The 19,279-nt window shown below is 35.5% G+C and overlaps 1 protein-coding gene across 8 annotated transcripts in view; it reads left to right on the plus strand.

Annotated features, from left to right (window-relative positions):
- The window catches only part of SLC9A9 (solute carrier family 9 member A9), a 210,794-nt gene that overhangs the window by 42,332 nt on the left and 149,183 nt on the right, over positions 1–19,279 (plus strand). For all 8 annotated transcript variants that reach the window (XM_040566694.1, XM_040566696.1, XM_040566689.1 and 5 more), the window contains 2 exons: positions 1,828–1,943; positions 11,531–11,636. In XM_040566694.1, coding sequence (XP_040422628.1) covers positions 1,828–1,943; positions 11,531–11,636 — 222 coding nt within the window. The remainder of the gene's footprint in view (positions 1–1,827; positions 1,944–11,530; positions 11,637–19,279) is intronic.

The following is a 19,279-nucleotide window of genomic DNA, read 5'->3' on the forward strand; positions in this document are numbered from 1 at the left end:
CAAAAAATCAGACCTTTGCCACTGTAGCATTATCAAAATGGATTAAATATCTCTCGAATTAAAAAAGAATACTAAGACAAGGAGAAGCTTAACCTCTCAGTGATTAGTACCATTGTTTAGTCCAATCTTCAGTTTTATTTCCCTTTCCTGTGCAGCTAAGAACTGAATAGTATGTGAATGAAGACCAGGTTCCCTAAGTCTTCTACTGTACTAAGCTTTATGGCAAACTTAGACCTCCTGTGTCAGTAAAGGACTCCAGATACCTGAATCCAAGCTTGTCCAGTTCATCTACATCTTTGTACTGTGACAGACGTACTGTAAATACTTATTATTGTATAAGAAACAATGCTAAAGTCCAGAATGATTACTCCAGTAGGTATTTAAAGAATTATCAGGACTAAATATGCCAGACAGTCAAATATTAATTTTAATTATTATTTTAAAGTATTTTGACTGAATCAGAAGAATATCCCTGATCAAAACTGTGAGTAGGTTCAGGCAATTATTTCTAAAAGACACTTATATGTTAACCTCAATTACTGCTGACTTTTGAGAAAATTGCAAATCAGGATAGCAGCACTGAAGAACTCTTTCGTAAAAACATACATATTTGTGCTGGGGATAAAAAGACTATCTTCATTACAGGGTCTTGAATTGTTGTTGTCTGGGAACAGAGAAAATGTGCACTCATCACTCAGGAAAACCCACAGATGGATAAATTGTTTTAGTACAATTTGGGATTAACTAGGTAGCTGATGTAAATACATACATATATATTTCCAACCATCAGGAAATTCTGTGGTGACCTATCTGTTTCCGTCTTAATTTAATAGGTTTAGTATACTACAGCTAATATACAGCTTGGTGAAGTACTGAAAACAATTTGTAATTAACTTTCAGGCTGTTGTTTTTTTTTGTTTGTTTGGTTGATTTTTTTAGCACTTATCTGTCACTCAGATCTTCTGTATTCATGTGACTTCAGAAACTTCTAAGGAATACAGCTGAGGACAAAACGTAGCTGAATATGTGGATGCATGTTATTCTGTTTAAATAATTTTTTAAAATGTGTAGATACAAGAGCACAGCTGTTAACTTGTGTGTTGTTTGTGGAAAAGGTATTGAATGGAATTGTTTTACTATTAATTGGATTGGAATTGCATGATTTTTTTAAAAAATCTACTACTGGTTGTAACAGCAAGCAAATTCATTTTTTCAAGATATTTCAAGAATCTTCTTAGAATACACATCCCTGATATTATTACCTAATTATTTAACCAATGATTTTCTGTGAAATTACTGAAGATTTATCAGCGCATTTTAAAGTGTGACCTTGTTGCCTCACTGTCATTTTGAGTTGTTAAATGGCTGTCTCATTTAGAGACATCACCTGGAATGTTGAATGCAACTAAAATTTAAAAGCTGATAATAATTTCATTTAGAAATATTAGAACAAGCCACATAGCTGATTGTAGAACTGTCTTTATGTAAAGTTTCTACAATATTAGTTGAATTAGTCTTCTTAAGCTTATATTGTCTTTCCTTCTGAAAAATAAACAGCTTTAAGATATAAACGGTATTGCCCTCTGCCAACAGCAGATGGCAATTATTCAGAAAAGTCTTTGCATTTGGATTGTCTACAAAGTTTGACACAATACTTGAATAGTTTAATAGGAAATAGGATTTTTATGACAGCAGTTTATGTTCAGTATTCATACAGTATGTTTATTTAAAAGAAGCTGAAGAGAACAAGAAACTGCTTAGTATGGTGAAATATGCATAAGTGTTATATACTGTGTCTTAATGACTGTCTTTTCTTTCCTCTGACAGGTTGATAATGTATGGTTTTGTGAAGGCCATGGTACACATTGGCCAGTTAAAAGCATGGGAATTCCACTTCACTGACTGTTTATTTTTTGGATCACTGATGTCTGCCACAGATCCAGGTAACAATTTAGAATAACATAGCTTTTTCAAAAGTCAGAAGAGTAAATAAAAATATAATGTCTGTTTGTGCCATAAAAATGTTGAGTGTCTGTTCTCGATTTTGATTCTCATAGCTTTAAAAGTCTGAAATTCTGATTATCATATGTCAAATTGCCTCCAGAGATCCCCTGTGTAAGATTTACCTGTGTTAATCTTACAAACTTTACAAATGAAGTTGCTGAAGAGATTGGAATAATGTTCTCCAGTCTCCGGGACACCTGACTGTTTATTGCTAATATGAGAACTTCTGTAAGCCTTAAACCTTATGGTTAATTAATGTAGACATTCACAGAAACATAGAAAATCCTGAGTTAGAAGGGACCCACAAGGATCATCGAGCCTGCCACTCTGGTCCCCTCGTGAGGAGGCTGCAGGCTGCCATGAGGCCTCCCCTCAGTCTCCTCTTCTCTGAGCTGAACAAACCAAGTGACTTCAGACACTCCTCATACATCTTCCACTCTAGACCCTTCACCATCTTTGTTACCCTCCTTCATATGCCCTCTAACATTTCTATATCCTTCTTAACATTGTGGTGCCCAAAACTGCACACAGTACTGGAGGTTGAGGCCACACCTGTGCAGAGTAGATTAGGTCACTTCCCTCAGCCAGCCAGCCATGCCGTGCCCAATGCACCTCAGGCTATGGTTGGCCCTTTAGGCTGCCAGGGCACACTGCTGGCTTATATTCAATTTGCAATCAACCAGGAGCCTCAGATCCTTTCTCTTGTCCCCCAGCCTGCATGTGTATTCAGGATTGCCACACCCCAGGTACACTTGCTCTTTTTAAATTTCATACAGATGGTGAGTGCCCAGCCCTCTAGTTTGTCAAGATCTTTCTGCAAAGCCTCTCTACCCTTGAGGGAGTCAACAGCACCTCCTAATTTAGTATCATCTCAAACTTACTTAGTATGGATTTGAGTCCTGCATCCAGATCATTTATAAAATGTGTGATCTAACCTAGTTTAAAGATATGGGGAACTAGCTTTCAGATATGGCCATATAAATATAGTTTATAAGGTATCAATTTAGAATTTGAATGCAATGTTGCATGGTAAATACAATTCTGAAAAGATCGGTACCAATATGTTGACCTGAACTTGCAGATGTGAGGTTTAAAGCCTACAGTTACAGTAAATACCCAAGTGTGGGAGAAACAGATTCAGTGGAATTCAGTCATAAAGTTACAGAATTGTGTATATCTGAAGGGACCTCTGGAGTATTTCCTATCCAACTTAATAATTAAAACAGGCCTAACCTCAAAGTTATTCATAGACTTAGCAAGTTTTTGCTACATTGACTATGTTCATAGTAAGACTACTCTGGTATCAAAATATTGGTTTTACATCTATGGAACAACTGTGAAGGAGGAGGTGAAAAGAGAATTTGTTGATATCCTAACTATAATACCGTGTAAAAGACAAAGTGAAAACTATGGAAAGGTACACTGGATTTTTGCAAAATTTTCAGTTGAGTGGTTACAGGAAAGAGAACAAAAAGCATTTCACGATGCACATGACATGCTGTGTTAGTGCTAATACCCCTGACAAGCTTCTCTGAGAAACATATGAATAAGTCTTTCAAATTCTTGGCTATTAAAAGAAGTGACAAAAAGAAACATTGTTCTACAAATTTGTTCCATTCTTTAAATGAAACCTCAATATTTAACAAAAGACTTTGAGAGCTTGTGATTTATCATTCCGATGGCTTAAAAATATGGTGTAAAACAATTTATTTCAACAAAACCTGTTGTTGCAAAATTGCTGTAAAAGCTGCATCAAATTGTTATTCTCAAATTAAGCCAGCATCCAATATGCTGCCACTTATAAAATCCCCCAACTACTTTAATAAGGTTCAGCACATGATCAGAGCCTATCCTCAGAACAAGAGAACAACACAGAAACTAAAAGCACAAATTAAACATAAGAAAAATAATTGCTTATGAAATAAAAGGTTGCTTAAAGCTTCCAAGTACATTTCTTGATTGTGCTATGAATAGTTTCGTAGTTGGCTTAGTTTCTTTCCCCATTTTCCATTCCAATACTATTTAGTTCCACAAATGAAAATGCTGATTTACAAGGCGATATACACATAAGACAAACACTGTGATTTTGATTACAATAGTGTTAAATCACCACTGAATAATCTGGCAAAGTTGGGGGGGGGGGGGGGGGTTGGAGAGAACTTCCTCTTTCACTGGAAGGAATAAGAAATGACAAGGATTACTTTACCCAGATTTTTTAATAAGCTTAAACAGCTAATACTGCAGTTGTGAAAACTTTTAGTGGGACAAGCTGTCATCTATTAATGCTGATGGTAATTACTCTTCTGCTTATATAGAGTACCTGTGTGTGTCCAAGGTTTGTTTGAATGTTCAGTCTTGCTCCTTCTGTTATCTAAGCTGTTAGATGTTTTACTGATCTAATCTAATTTCAGTCCCCCAAAGGATTAGAGAATTTTACATGAAATTTTTGCTTAATTTAATGGTAGACATTGCTGAAAATATTTCACTGTCCTGTAGGATTTGCTAGTGAATTATAAACTCAAGCCATGCAAAGAGCTCATAGGAATTCCAAAATCAGTGAAAACACAATCCTCTGAAGGACTGATAGATCATATAAAGCATATAAAATAATCAGTTTTATATGTGGTTTTACATTTGATATCTAGCTTTAAAAAAGAGAAATCTCTGGTGAAATGTTGTTGGTGTTGTAGAATAGAATAATAAATTACTGTCCTAGTATGAAATAAGAAATTCTTGTCAGATATGCTACCTGATTTTTCATTTAATTTTTCACTGTGTAGGATTATAAACTCGTTCCAAAACCAGTTTTAATTTCCCTTGGTTATGAAAAGCAATTAAGTCTCAAAAGATGTTAAAAACCGATCTGTTGACTCAACAGAAGTTGTTTTGATTGAGTTCCTTATTCGTAATAGTAAAGATGACTTGTAGATGTTTACATGTTTACTACCAGGTCAGTAAATAAATATGTGCCATTTAGAAGTTCCTTATATTGTTAGGAAAAAGGAAATAACATCATAGCACTCTCTAGGTGAGCATTTAAAGATCTTCATATAGAGATTTTGGCATAAAATTAATTCAGAAAAATTTCAACTGTATTCCATAGGTTCCCTTCTATAGAAAATTGCATTTGAACTAAAATTTATAAATTAAATTATGATTGGTTATACTTGGGACTGTGTTTGAGATTCCTTTATCTACTTCCCAATAAAGATGAATTATCACAAGCTGATATAGAAACCATTATTACACCAAATGTTGAACTAAAAAGAAAAATTAAAAAGAGAAAATCCTTTGAGTGTTACAGTTTAAGAATCTTAGCTCCCTAAAATATTTAGTTGTTTCTACATTTTGCATTATAAAAGCTCTCAGATCTCCAGTAAAAAAAAAAAAAAAAAAAAAAAAAAAAAAAAAAAAAAAAAAGAGAGAGAAACTTTATGGGACAGACAGGTTGTTTTCAAGTGAATCAATCACTTTACAGGAAATATCTCTTTCCAATAATTTATTCATTATTGACAGAAAAAGCTTCTCATTTCAAGACATCAGGTGAGAGTTTAATTTTTAAGAAGTAATATTTTAAAACCACCAAATTCTCTCTTCGTTAGTCTTTGATTTTAAACATCAGACCAGTATCTTTCAATCTGATCAACAGATATCGTTTATCATGTATTTGGGGAAATCATCTCTTCCCATTAGTTAATCTATGTAAAACAGCACAGACTTGTTTCACTGTTTTCACCGTTGAAAGCGTTTCCCTTGTATTAGTACTGCATTATGATTTCTAATATAACCTAACTCTGGAGGCTGGAAGTTTTTTTGTTGTGATGCATTCAAAAGGGACAGAGCAGTTGTTCATGCCTGTGTTCTGGTGCGCATGTCACTCATCAAGAGCACCAAAGAGGCTGTGGAAAAGGGGTTGGAGTGGAGAGTAGAGCCCTAACTCTAGGTCCCTGGGCACAGAGACCTGCAAAATGAAACTGCCTCATGTGTGAGCATGGATAAGGATATCTGGCATCAACTGTCTTGTGTGGCTGAAAGGCAGACACAGCAATAAGTCCCAGGAACAGGCTGCTTCAGGGTACCAGTAGCTGTAATGGAATAATGTGAATGACAGAACAAAACTGGCACATGAACTAAAAGATTTGACCTCTGCCTTAGCTACCAAAAAATAACAGGAAAGTATAGCTTTGGCAGTTTGTTGTAGCTGTTGTTATTAACACATTTTGTGCAATGACCTTCCAATCCAGAGACATTTCATGTATCTTTAGCGCATATTTTTTTAACTTTTGACATTTCAAGCATAGAAAACAGATTTACCTTCACAAAGTTTGCTGAAACACAGCTATTTCTGAGCTATATGAACTCCCATACCTTTGGTCATATTGATAATCACAAGGCTCTTTTCTATTTGAAGTTACTATGGTTACAGCTGAACGTAAGATGTGAGTTGCACTGCTGCTGTTATTGATAAAATTGGATATTTATCAGAAAGAGCAGTTCCCGTTTCTCATAAAATCAGAGGATTTTGCATAACAAAACACAGTTTATAAATACAGCAGAGTAATACATTTTTGCACTGGTTCTATAGGCCTGTTTATAAGCATATTTTTAATTAAAATATTTTTTCTTTCTCCTTATACACCCCTGATCTACTCTGTGAGTGGTGTTTATTAGGGAAAGGAGTCTATAATTAAAATTGGAATTGTTATTTTTAAAGAAAAATTGATGGAAAACATAAGTGAGACTTCTCTCATCTGATTTACATTACATTTGATACTGAACTCCTAAGAGTCCATGAGTTATGAAAGATATTAATTGTTCTAGTCAGAATATTAAGGTAAGATAAAACCAGTACTTTATATATTGGTTGCATTTATTTTCTGAGTTTCCTTGTTCTTTTCAAACACAACAGCAAAGAAGTATTGGATACAGTTAGCTTATGGATTGTTGAAGTTTGCTGATAGTTATACATTTTCAATTATCCTTTTTACAGCAATTAAGATCAAGTCAATTTTTTTCTGTATATGTCAAAAGATATCTTTCACAGACCAGCTCCACAGACACTAGTTCTGACTTGGATACAATCAAAATCATGCTAGGCTTAGAATCTAACAGCTGTTCCCTCAGTCCATGAAGTCAAGGAAGAAGAGAATCAGATTTCTCCTGGCACAAGTACTGAGAAAATCTTAGATGCTTCATTATTTCAGGCTTCCCACCACTGATTCTTTTAATGAATTTCACTACCTTTTCTGAGTCAGGAGCTCTGTTACATGTTTCTTTGTTTTGTTTATTTCTATTTGTGGGAGTTTTCTACTGCCACAAAAAAAAATGTTTGCTGTCCCCAAATTACCAACACTTCTGTTTAGTTCTTTACCTGTCTCTATCTCTGTCCTCATATGCTTAGATTGAAATAAGAGCTTAAGAGTTGCTGTGTAGTTTAAGGAAATGTAGTTTAGTATTTTTTTAATACATACTATCACACTGTATCTAATGAATTATACCAGTCTTTAAGAAGTTTACCACACAAAAATCAAGTCGTACCTACTGTGCCTTCAGAAAGCTAGGGAGGCCATACTGCAATGTAGTATCTAAAGACTATAAACTTTAGTTAAATATAAATCTTCTCACAGATTAGATGTCACAGATTACTGTGACATATGATGGCAAATGCTGAATCTTTAAATATTTCTCTTTTAAAGTCGTCCATCAGACAAAACATAGTGTGACTATTTCGGACAACAATGACTATTCACAAAGTATTTTTCTATCCGGAGAGTAATTCAATTTTTTTTTCCCTTAGTTTAATGTCATGTCCTTTTTAATGTGCCCATTCTCACATGTATCCATAGATTCTCATAAGCAATAAAAGCAAATGTGATCTTGAATAAATGGCTATATGGTTTTGGCAAAACAATGTAAATGTTCTACTGAATTCTTAAATGGGATGGATGTGCTAAAGGTTCTGCTGCTCTCTGTTCTTGTGCAGATATCATTTAATATTTTCATTAATGAATTGGCTAATGCAATAGAGGATGCTTCTTTAACATATAATAATATGCTGAGAGGAGATAGCAAGCACTTTGAAAAACAGGATTAGAACTCAATCCTTGCAATAGTTTAAAATCAACAAGGATAAATGCTACAGTTAGGAATAGTCATCTTAATAGATAGAAGCTAAGAAATTGGCATTTACTGCTGAAAAGGATTTCAAGTTTACAACCTGAAAATGAGTCATCAGGACTAATATGGGCGGGGGGAGGGAGGGAGGAAAACAGTTTCAGTTTCATAAACATATTCTACAACATCATTTCACTCTATTTCTTGACAGCAAGCATCAGCTACAGTAACTGGATAGGGTTATGAGCACTGTATTTCAAGAAAGATACCAAGTGATTAGAAAAAGTTCAGAGGTTTTTTTTAGCTAGTAATTAAAGGGATAGGAAATATTTTTGAAAGGAGAAGATTGGAAGAAGCAAGTCAGTTTAGAGAGGATGTATCTGAAATGAATCTTTGAATAGGAAAAATGTTGCTGAAAGAAAGAAAAAGTCAATAAATATGCCAAATTATTCATGTCTCATTAGGTTAGGAATGGAAATTACAGACTTGAAGAGTAGGAGGGGAAATATAGGTTAGACATTCAGGAATAATTGCATTTATAAACTGAAGAGTGGATTAGTTTCCCTGGGATTTGTGAAACCAGAAACACTTCAGTTCTTTAAAAATAGATCAGATAAATATGTGTCATCAGTGATGACACGTATCACTGATAGCCTACAGTGTCTTGGGCCGGGGGTGGGGGGATGGGGAGGTAAGGACAGTGTGGATACTGGTAGTGGTCTTCCTCCAGAGACCAAGATTCTTCAGCAAGGGACAGAAAATGCTGAAAAGAAGATCCAATAACCTCCAATGGGAGTGGGAGAGACATACGAAATGGAAGATACTTCCAGAGAAGTGGGTGAACTAGTGAGTCTTTCACAGAGGAGGCAAGTGGCGCATTATTGTGTTGATTGCTTTATTATTTTGCTCTCATTCGAAAAGATCTGGAACCAGATTTGGGGAATAGAGTTCAGAGAGTAAGAGAATATGCATGTTACATAAAAGAAAAGGTGTTGTTTTTGTAGGAGGCAAGAGGAAGGAGAGGAATGTGTAGGCATCTGTCTAATTAGCTTGGTCTACTCTACTTAAATACCAACAGTATCTTGGACTTTGATTACTGTTCTATTTCCCTTCTATCATTTCTGGAGGGAGTATTAGTGCAAGCCCAAAGTAATATGATAATAAGCAAAATCTGGAAGCGGCAAAGAGTTTTAGAAAACTGGTCTGTTGTTATGCCATCAAAGAACGGGAGACTAAATTGGGTGCACATTTAGCACATTTAGGCAGCATTGCCTAATCAAGCAAAAAAATAGAGAGAGAGAGATGCATAGAATCATAGAATATCCCAAGTTGGAAGGGACCCACAAGGACGATCAAGTCCAACTCCTTGGCTCCACACAGGACTGCTTAAAAATTAAACCATATGTCTGAGGAGCGTTGCCTGAACGTTTCTTGAACTCCAGGAGGTTCGGTGCTGTGACCATTTACCTGGGGAGCCTGTCCCAGCGCCCAACCACGCTCTGGGTGAAGAACCTTTCCCTAACACCCAGCCTGACCCTCCCTTGTCCCAGCTCCATGCCATCCCTCGGGCCCTGTCACTGTCCCCAGAGAGCAGAGCTCAGCGCCTGCCCCTCCGCTCCCCTTGTGAGGGAGCTGCAGGCTGCCATGAGGCCTACCCTCAGCCTGCTCTTCTCGGGGCTGAACAAACCAAGGGACTTCAGACACTCATACGTCTTCCCCTCTAGACCCTTCACCATCTTTGTTGCCTTCCTTTATATGTCCTCTAATATTTTTATGTCCTTCTTATATTACGGTGCCCAGAACTGTACGCAGTACTGGAGATGAGGCCGCACCAGCACAGAGTAGAGTCGGAATATTGGTGAACCAAGAAAATATCCTTGCCGATAAAGGTTATTCCTATACCTTAGAGCTGTTCTGAGGAAGTAACTCTTTTCCTGGTTTAAGGTATAATCATAGTAGGTCTAGATGGGTGAGTTTATCAGGATGGTGAAATAAACTAGTTCATTTAAATATAGCTATATCAGCAAATGTTTATCCACACACATCTCCTAAATTGCCTTCTGTAGAATAACACTTCCAGAATTCTTCAAAGATAACACATCAACAGAGATCACTGTGACATAAAATCCCACAGCAGAACTGACAATCTGTTTTAGGTTTGTACATTTATAGATAGATAGATAGATAGATTACATAGATATTTAAGCGCCTTTCAGAAAATCTTATGATTTCAAATTTCCAATAAATTTGATTAAGACAGAATATAATCACCTGTTCATGTGTTTGTGAGCTATCAGCAGTCATCTCAATATGAAAGTGTATAATTTCCATTTCTGAAATGTCAGATGTTAACATGGCATCCTGAAGGCACTCCTAATATTTGAGATTTGTAGGCTATAAGGACTGAATCAATTGCACAATTACTTACTAGAATGAGCACCAGTGAAGCATTGAGTTACCATGTAATTTTCAACCATACAAATATTTGGAGACGTTTACATTAAATGATGTTTGAAAAGTGAAAGCTCTGCTTCCTCCATGCAAAGAGAGAATACTAATATCAACAAAGAACATGGATAGCTTTTTTCATTTAGAGATTATGAAATGCTAGGAAGGTCTAGGAAAGGATTGTGTACAGGTTAGGAAACTGAGGCATAAAGCAAACAAGGTGTCCTTTAAAATCCTAAATATGGTACAGGTATCTAAATGTCCTTGAGGATGTGTGTCTAAATGATTTAGCCAACAAGTTTAAATATGACACAATCTAAATTTTTTTCTATTGCACTGGTAGGGTAAAAGTCAGATATAGCATACCACTTGGAGAGTAGGAAGGGACTTAAATCAATGATACACTGAAGGAACCTTAAAATGGGTTGTAAATATCAGTTGTCCTGATCTGCATGAGAGCTTCATGACTACAGATGTGCTACACTTGAGGTGAAAGTGGTTTTGTTGTTGGTAGGACAGGGTACAAGGTTATTTTTCCCTTTGAGTGTTCCTCAATAAAAACACGTTACAGATGGATAAACATTATTACACCTTCTTAAAACAGGTAAACCACTACTTTAATCACCCACAAAGCCCATAACAAACCCAACTCTTTTCAGCACCGTTATTACTCCTTGGTGACAAGATCCAAGTCCTTTGTGTACAATAAAATATACTGTGACATTTTCATTTATGCGTGATTCTGTGTGTAACAGGGAAATCTTTTTCCTAACTAGCTGAAGCAACAAAATACATAGACTTGCTGGATTTTAGTATCTTATATACTTCAGTTGACCTCTGTTATTAGCCACTTAGGTAGTAAGTCAGATTACACTTTTCAAAGCCCACACCCTAACATTGCTTTATTTCTTGAACTGCCAGAGGAATATGAAAATAACAAATTCACTGTTTTGTCTCCATACAGTGACAGTCCTTGCTATTTTCCATGAGCTGCATGTGGACACAGATTTGTACACGCTACTGTTTGGAGAGAGTGTTCTAAATGATGCTGTGGCTATCGTGCTGACATAGTAAGTACAGCCACTTTGATTCTTTACTTGGTGAGGTAATTCCAAGCTTTAATTGCTGATATCATTCTCAAATTATATTGTTCGTCCAAATATAGATAAAGCATTTTAAGTTTTCATCACAGAGATGTCATTTTGGAGTTGTTCTTGGTTTGTTAAATAAAATAATTCCAATATTATTAATAGCAATTGAGTATCCAAAATGCAACTTTCATTTCTTTCATTTTCTTCAGCCTAGAAAGCAGTATATTCTGTAAAATGTGCATATTTAATTTAACATGATTTCTTTTCTCATCAACATATATTGAAAAAATAATGCTGAATGGGCACCTGGGACATAGGGCAACCATAAAATTGGAGTCAGAACTTTTGAAATAGAGGATGTCTTTTATTCTTTTACTTTTTGCAATCTATTATTTTCTATGATTAAAACCACAAAGTGGTACACTGTAGCCCAGCTTATCTCCTTCTGCCTATTAAATCTGACAGAGTTTCAGCTGGTAATGTTATCTTTAATTTATATAAAGCCTTTTCATTCTCAGGAATCCTCAAACATCACAAATGATGGGTAAAAATCATGTGCTGTCCTAAAAAGAGAGATGCTAAGTACATGATTAACAGGATCTCAAGTTAACTCCACTCTACCTGTATTAGTTTACTAGAGCTTTGCTAGAAATACAAATAATCCTCTGAGATAATCGTAAAGTAACATAACTGCAAAATCAAATTCAGTTTTCTGGGATGCTTGAAGGTGCTTCACATTAAGCCCCAGTTCAATGCCAGCTTTTTCCTTAAGATACAGATCCTTGAACTAGGATTTATGCTATTCTTGAAAAAAAAGAAAAAAGAAAAAAAAAAGATTTTTACAGAGGTTAGTCATTAAAAAATGACCTCACATTTTTGTCTGAAACAATTATAATAGTTGAATTTTTAAAAAAAGTAGTTTCAAGGTACTAAAAATAGTAATCCTATTTAATTTATTATATTACAGTTATCAGTCTAGTTATGTTCACCTACACTAAACTCCTTGCATTGTTTTTAGAGCAAGAATGATATTTTCAAATGCTGAATCGTCTGAGCACATCTGGGTTGGAATATGCCACTTAGCAGAGCATCTAGTTTGTCAGATAATAAAATGTGCAAAAGGAAAACTAAGCAAGGAATGGCAACCTCAGTAGAGGGAACAGAAAAGCATCCATTAAGGCAGCTTTAAAAATTGGAAAGAAGCTTGTAGGTGACAAAAAGACTGAAATTTTCTTCTCTGTTTCATTTGGCTTTGTTTAATAGAGACCTAGACATTTACAGCTCATTTAGACTCTTCATTTGTTAAAGCAAGATTTCTATAGGCTGTGTAACAATTACGCTACATGCAGCACAGGGACACTCAGAATGTTTTAAGTGCCTGTAGTTTTCAGTCACTGTGATGTCAAAGCACATGGGTCTCTTCAAAAGTGAAACTCAACTGCAAAGCAAATCTAGGAAGATAAGTACTATCAGATAGCACCTGATTCATGAGTTTCTAGCCGCTGCTCAGCTTCCCTGTACTCAGGTCTAGGTTAGGACCCTCAGCCTGTACATGGATAAAAAAATCAACAGGAATGGTGCCTGACACAAATGCTGGCTATCTCCTTCTTCTGTTTTCTTAGCTATACGTGGTACATTACAAACTTTCTTTACTGTAGACTCTCTTGTCCCTGGAAAATTAGTGTATTGTTCTGTATATCCAGTGTGAGTAATACCTCGATTACTCTAATAGATTTAGTCATTTGCAGAGACTGAAGAGAATATATGGCATCGTCAGTTTCACATTTCATTAATTTCTGGCTTAAATAATCAGCTTCTGCACAAAGGAAATGTTTCTGCAACTTAAAATGATCTTCCTTTCTGTAGCTTTGTAAGTAAAACTATACTGTTAATGATGTCAGCTTCAATGTGTTAACAACCCAGTAAACCAAACTGAATTTAAATGAAGAATATTATTTTTCTGTCACTATGAAAGAACAGCTAGGTTTTTTTGTGTTTTTCTTTATTTTTTTCTCTGTAACATATACACATTTTCAGGATGGTGCAAACACAGCATGTTCATAATTACAGTAATAGGGAACTATTTAAAAAGGTGTGAGAATAATGTTTACAAATACGGAAAAGCAATAACAAGTCATTTTGTACACTTTGTAATGGTAAATAGAAGACTGAAAAAGAGAATACACAGTGTGTTTCATCAACTCACAGAATAACCAAGTTAATGTCTGCAGGAATGACTCATTACAGGAAAGGAAGAGAAAAGAGGGAAACCCCTTATGGTTAGCTGTGAAGATTTGGCAAGGTGAAGGTAGTAGCATGGCTATCTGCCAACAAGGCTTTATATTGATACCTGTCTTCTCCTCCAGCTTCTCCCTCCAACATCTATTTTTACTGCACTGTGTATCATTTAGTTAAGAAGGACAGCAGTCAGACCAGTTACCCTACGTTTCACATTTTAAACATTCAAAATTAGTCATTTTAAAGCCTGTTTATATCAATGATTCATGATATTTAAGAAAAATAATAACAGAGCTACAAGAGAATATTCATTAGCTGACTAAACATGCCTGCTTTTATGTGGAAAAAGCTATATGAATAATTATGCCATGAATATTTACTATGTACTTTGTTCTCCAGGAAATGGACTTGTCACCTGTGTACTTATTCTCTATTTACAGCCTAAGCTTTATCTCTAGAAGTAGTTTATATGTGCCAAAATTAAAACAAACAAACAAGGCATACATAGGAAAATAGATATTTGAGCTTCTTTTGAGTGTTTAAATGTGCTATATATAGTCTTTGTGATTAGAGAGTGAAACCACTTAGTGATTAGAATAGTGTAACATCCCTGTTTGGAATCTAATTTTAAACAACAGATTGCAGCAACCTTTTATGAAAGCTGTAGGATGAAACATTCAAGGTGATATATTTCATTTATGAATTTCAGACTGAGGAATATTTATCATTACTAAAAAATGTAAATAGTACCTTATAGACAAATACAATGAACAAAGAAGTGTTTGTGCACTTGGGAACTTACTAGCTGTGGACTGCATTCTAAAGATCATAACTGAGAAACATCCCAGTAACTTCAGTAAATTCAGAATTGTGTGTGATGAAGACTGTTGAATCTGGTTGAAAATTAATAACTTATGAATATTTTTGAGCAAATCTTTAAGATTAACCTCTTCTTTTGCTTTCTTTCCGTTTTCATTGTTCTCTCTATGTACCATATAAAAATTGTTGAAGCAAACATTTGCCTATATTTTGAGTGCACATGCTGTAGTTTTGGACTTTGCATAGTTTTTGCATATTTGCAGAGGAATTTGTATAAGAAAGTGTGGAAGAAGTTGTAAAAATAGCACTGAATAGCTTGAGATGTGACAGAAAAGTAGCTGAACAGGTCATTAGCATCAAGACAGTATATTTAGCAGAGCTATTTAATCTTTCTCATGCTGAGCGCTCTCTGAGTGCAGGATGTGGAAAGCAGTAATGAATACTGATACATGTTCTCTGCTAACAAATTATCTTAGAGAACATTACACAAGAAATGTTTGCATTGTTGTCAGTGTGAGAAGTGTTTGTATCATCATTATGCAAAAGAGGTGCCTCCATTTCTCCACTGGCTTTTGTACCATTGCTCAGTTCGCCTGATGAGTTTCATCTCCTTCCTAGAAGATGTGATAGTGTGGAAGTCACACTGGCAGCAAGCATGTTAGCTAGTATGTATAAAAAATCTACGATCAACATATGATATTGTCTTTCATACGTAATCATCAGAAGTGAGTGGCAGCCAGGGGACATGGGACATATGACATTTGGACATGGATTTATTAGTTCCAACAAGAAATTGAATTATTATTGCCCATCCCTCTGTTATATGCAATCAAGAACAGTTTGATACGTGAGTGAAGTGGAAATCCTGGGGATAAAAAGTGTAGAGGAAGATCACATAGCAGAGAAGCCAGAGAACATGGATTCTAGCTGACATAGGAAATGAAGTCCTACCTTGTCAGAATGCTAATTGCCCTAGAAAGCTGCCAAGTTTGGATATTTCTGGGCAGAGAGGAAAGTAATACTGCAAACATAGTTTTCTTATAAAGTTTGGCTTGTTGTTTTTAGGTACCTTAAATGGTATGTAAAGGAAGAGATGATAACCTTGGAGGTTCTGTAGAAGAAGGTGAAGAGGAACATAACTGAAAAATACTGAGTTGGTTCAAATTGGATATCCTGCCTCTTTTGTAAAGTATCAACAGGTTGGATGCATTTCATAAAGTTCACTCGTGCTTATTGGCAAAAATTAGGCTATGGAAGGCTTGGACTTTGACATAGTCAAGATGTAAGGATCCTTTTGCAAAAATCTAGAACCAGCACTAAAAAGCTAAATTCTTAGAGCAATAGGAGCTGGAAGGGTAACAGGTCCTGTTACTGTATGTTTCAGGAATTCAGTGAGCCTCTATTGGCCAGATAAAATGGCACAAATGTGCAACATTCCTTTTGTTTTGTTTTGGAAAATCTATGCTAGTAAAAAGGTGCTGCAACCCATTCTATAAAATAAACTTCCCTGCGTTGGTTCAAAGATTTACCAAGCAGTTTACTATGATGAAGAAATTTCATTTCCCAGCATTGTTGGAATATGATTTTTCTCTAAAAACAGATATATTTCAAGTCCTTTTTTCATGATCCAGCTACAGCACATGACACCATATCTGTGCTTGATAAATTAACTGTCCTTAGAATCCAAACTCCTCTGTAATAGTTTTAAAGACTTGAAATTTAAGACAAATAATTTGGAAACAGCCTATTTCATCTTGCTTTTGTCTTTCCTTCTTCAAAATAAACATCAGAGCTTATCCACTAGAATAGAATAGAGCATAATGGAGGCATTCCAATTATTCAGTCTGTTTGTGGGTTAGTATTGAGGGGAAAGGGGGCAGTATTGCAGGGCTTAGTATTGAGGAGAAAGGGGGCAGGGCAAATGAATAATGATCAGCATTACTATGCCCTGTAGGGAAATCCTTTATAAAAGTAGTTTCATGGCTCCTCTTAAATATTTCTAGGATGGACATGTTCCAACACTTTCCATAGCATAGCTCTTCTCTGCTCAAAAAATATTTTCATTCTAGTCTAGCAGTACCATATGCAAATTAATGTCATGTTCAAACCATTCTGTCTTCTCAGAAGTTCTGGTAACTTGCATAGGGCTTTCTAAAGTAACACAGCAGAGGTAACTGAGACAAGTGAGCAGAGGTGAGAGAAATTTTTTGAAAAACAGTATCAGTTTCCATGGGAAATAACTCAGAAGCCAGTGTTCAGCTCAGTTTTTGCTAGTTCCTTCTAAGGTTGACATTTCTCAGACAGCGATCCCTATGATTGCCTTAGGAAGTCAAGAGAATTCCTTCTGTCATACTGGTGATCCTTACTAATAGGTACAGTCATGATATTACTAATTTTAGTTCAGTTCAGATGTCTCCAAAATACATGAAACTCTTTTGATCAAATGGACCTCAAATAGAAGATGAATAAGAACCTTTAAATCTTTCCGGGTTTAGATATTTATTTGTTTACCAGTATTTTTATTACTTCTGAGGTTTAAATTCTGTTGATATGGCATCGAACAAGAGGGTAAGTTTACAAAGGAGGAAAAATGTAGTCAGAGACTGAAGAAACAGACATTTGACACACACCAAATATAGGTACAAATATTCAGTTTATGTTCCATTTAACTTGGTCACTGGTTTGGTTAATTAACAACCATTATCAGCAAATGTTACTTTCTTACTTTTCACAAGCAGGCTTTATTTCTAATTGTGATTCCTTGTTTATTTTATATTAAAATCAGTAGTCCTATACAGGAAAAGAAAAGACAGTGTAACTATGCTGCTGAATAATGAAATTAGGAGCTGGGATTTGCAGGAAACAATATTGGCTTTGAAAGATATGAAGGGTGTCTCCTTGGTGCATATCTCACTAAATGTAAGGCTCCCTTTAAGAATATTTTAAGCTTTCTTCTTTTGTCATGGACTGTCTGTGATTTGGGTTCTTTGCCCTTCAATTTTCAGAGCATTATTCTGTATAGAGTTTGCCACACTTTGATCCCTGAACCCATTTAATAACAAATTTCAGAGGAAAGACAGCTGAATGTTCTAATCTCATATTTTTCCCTTATACTGCAGTTGCAGTCAGGAAATGGCCATTAAAAGTGACATGGTGGGATCCCATATTTACTATCTCAAAACCTTTTGTGTTATATGCAGTCATTTAAGACTTTTCTATCACCAATACTTTGTTTCAGTTTCCCCATCATCTGTAAGTAAATAGGATTTCATTCAATCTAAGAATATGGTGAAGTCTGCCAGCCTGTAACCCATATCTCCTGCTCAGATTTATTAGGAACTGTTAGCAAATAGTGAAAACTATGATTGCTTCAGTATTGAGTTACAGCATATTAAAAAAAAAAAAAAAAAAAAAAAAAGACTGTTTTTTCCTTGTCCCTGTATTTTTAGCCATTTTAACCATTTATTCATACCATTTCTCAATGTCTACTATCATACTTTTTCAGTCACTGAAGTAAAAAAATAAAACAAGAACAAAAAGCGACCAACAACAACATTTAAATTCTATTGTTCTACTTATTTCTAACATGTATATTAACATGCATAAATGTGCTGACAAGCTGTTACTCACACAACCTAGGCAAATCAGTATGTAAGTCATACTGTAAAAAAAGTCCTCTTCAAAAGTGGGCACTTCTGCACACACAATTAATAGCTTTAGTGTACCCACACATAGAACTCTTCAACCTACGTCCTTCTTTCTCAGAAGTGTATAAGCCTCATTCGTTGCCAACTACTGTACAAATAGCACACAGAGGTATACTTCTGGCCAAGGAAGAAGAGAGGAAAATACAAGCACATGTGCCATCAGACAGATGAGAAAAAGGTAAAAAGGATTAACAAAAGCAACATTTTCCTGCCTAAAGTACATAAGTGGCATATACACTTCTAAGAATGGGAAGGGATGGTGAAATAGGGATGAAAGAAAAAGTATGAAAATGAAAGGCTGAAGGCAACAAATGGACATTATGAAGACATGGCTAGAAAAAAAAGAAGCAAGCATAAGAAAAGACATAGTAAGAAACCAAGATGTGGCACACTGTGTAAATGCAGATCATGACATTGATACAGAAACCTGTAGACTGTAAACTCTTAAGACAAGTTCTCTTAACTCTTGTTCATTCATAGGGATGGAGAGGAAAACCTTAGTTTACATGCATGCTTATTTTTCCTCTGGTGCAGTTCTGCAGAATTTTATTTTGTTTTGTTAGCAATGTCTGTGTTTGAAATCCTTAAGTTGAAAATGTGCTCCTGAAGTGGAAGGAAACTCTGAAAAGTGTAATAATTAGGTCAGTCGGTTCTAAAGAATGGTGCAGTCTAATCAGGTAATGAATCTGATTAAGGAAAGGAATGAGATTCTGCCAGAAACAGAATATATGGGATATGTCCCCAGACCCCTCCTTTGGAGCTATTTTTACATAAATAAATTTGGCAGACCTAGGGGAACTGGAGCTTCTCTGTGCTCAGTTTGAGCAGTGGTAGGCTTAGATGGGTGGTTGCTCTTTG

This window comes from Cygnus olor, chromosome 9, assembly GCF_009769625.2.
Source record: "Cygnus olor isolate bCygOlo1 chromosome 9, bCygOlo1.pri.v2, whole genome shotgun sequence".
In the NCBI taxonomy this organism is placed as follows: domain Eukaryota; kingdom Metazoa; phylum Chordata; class Aves; order Anseriformes; family Anatidae; genus Cygnus; species Cygnus olor.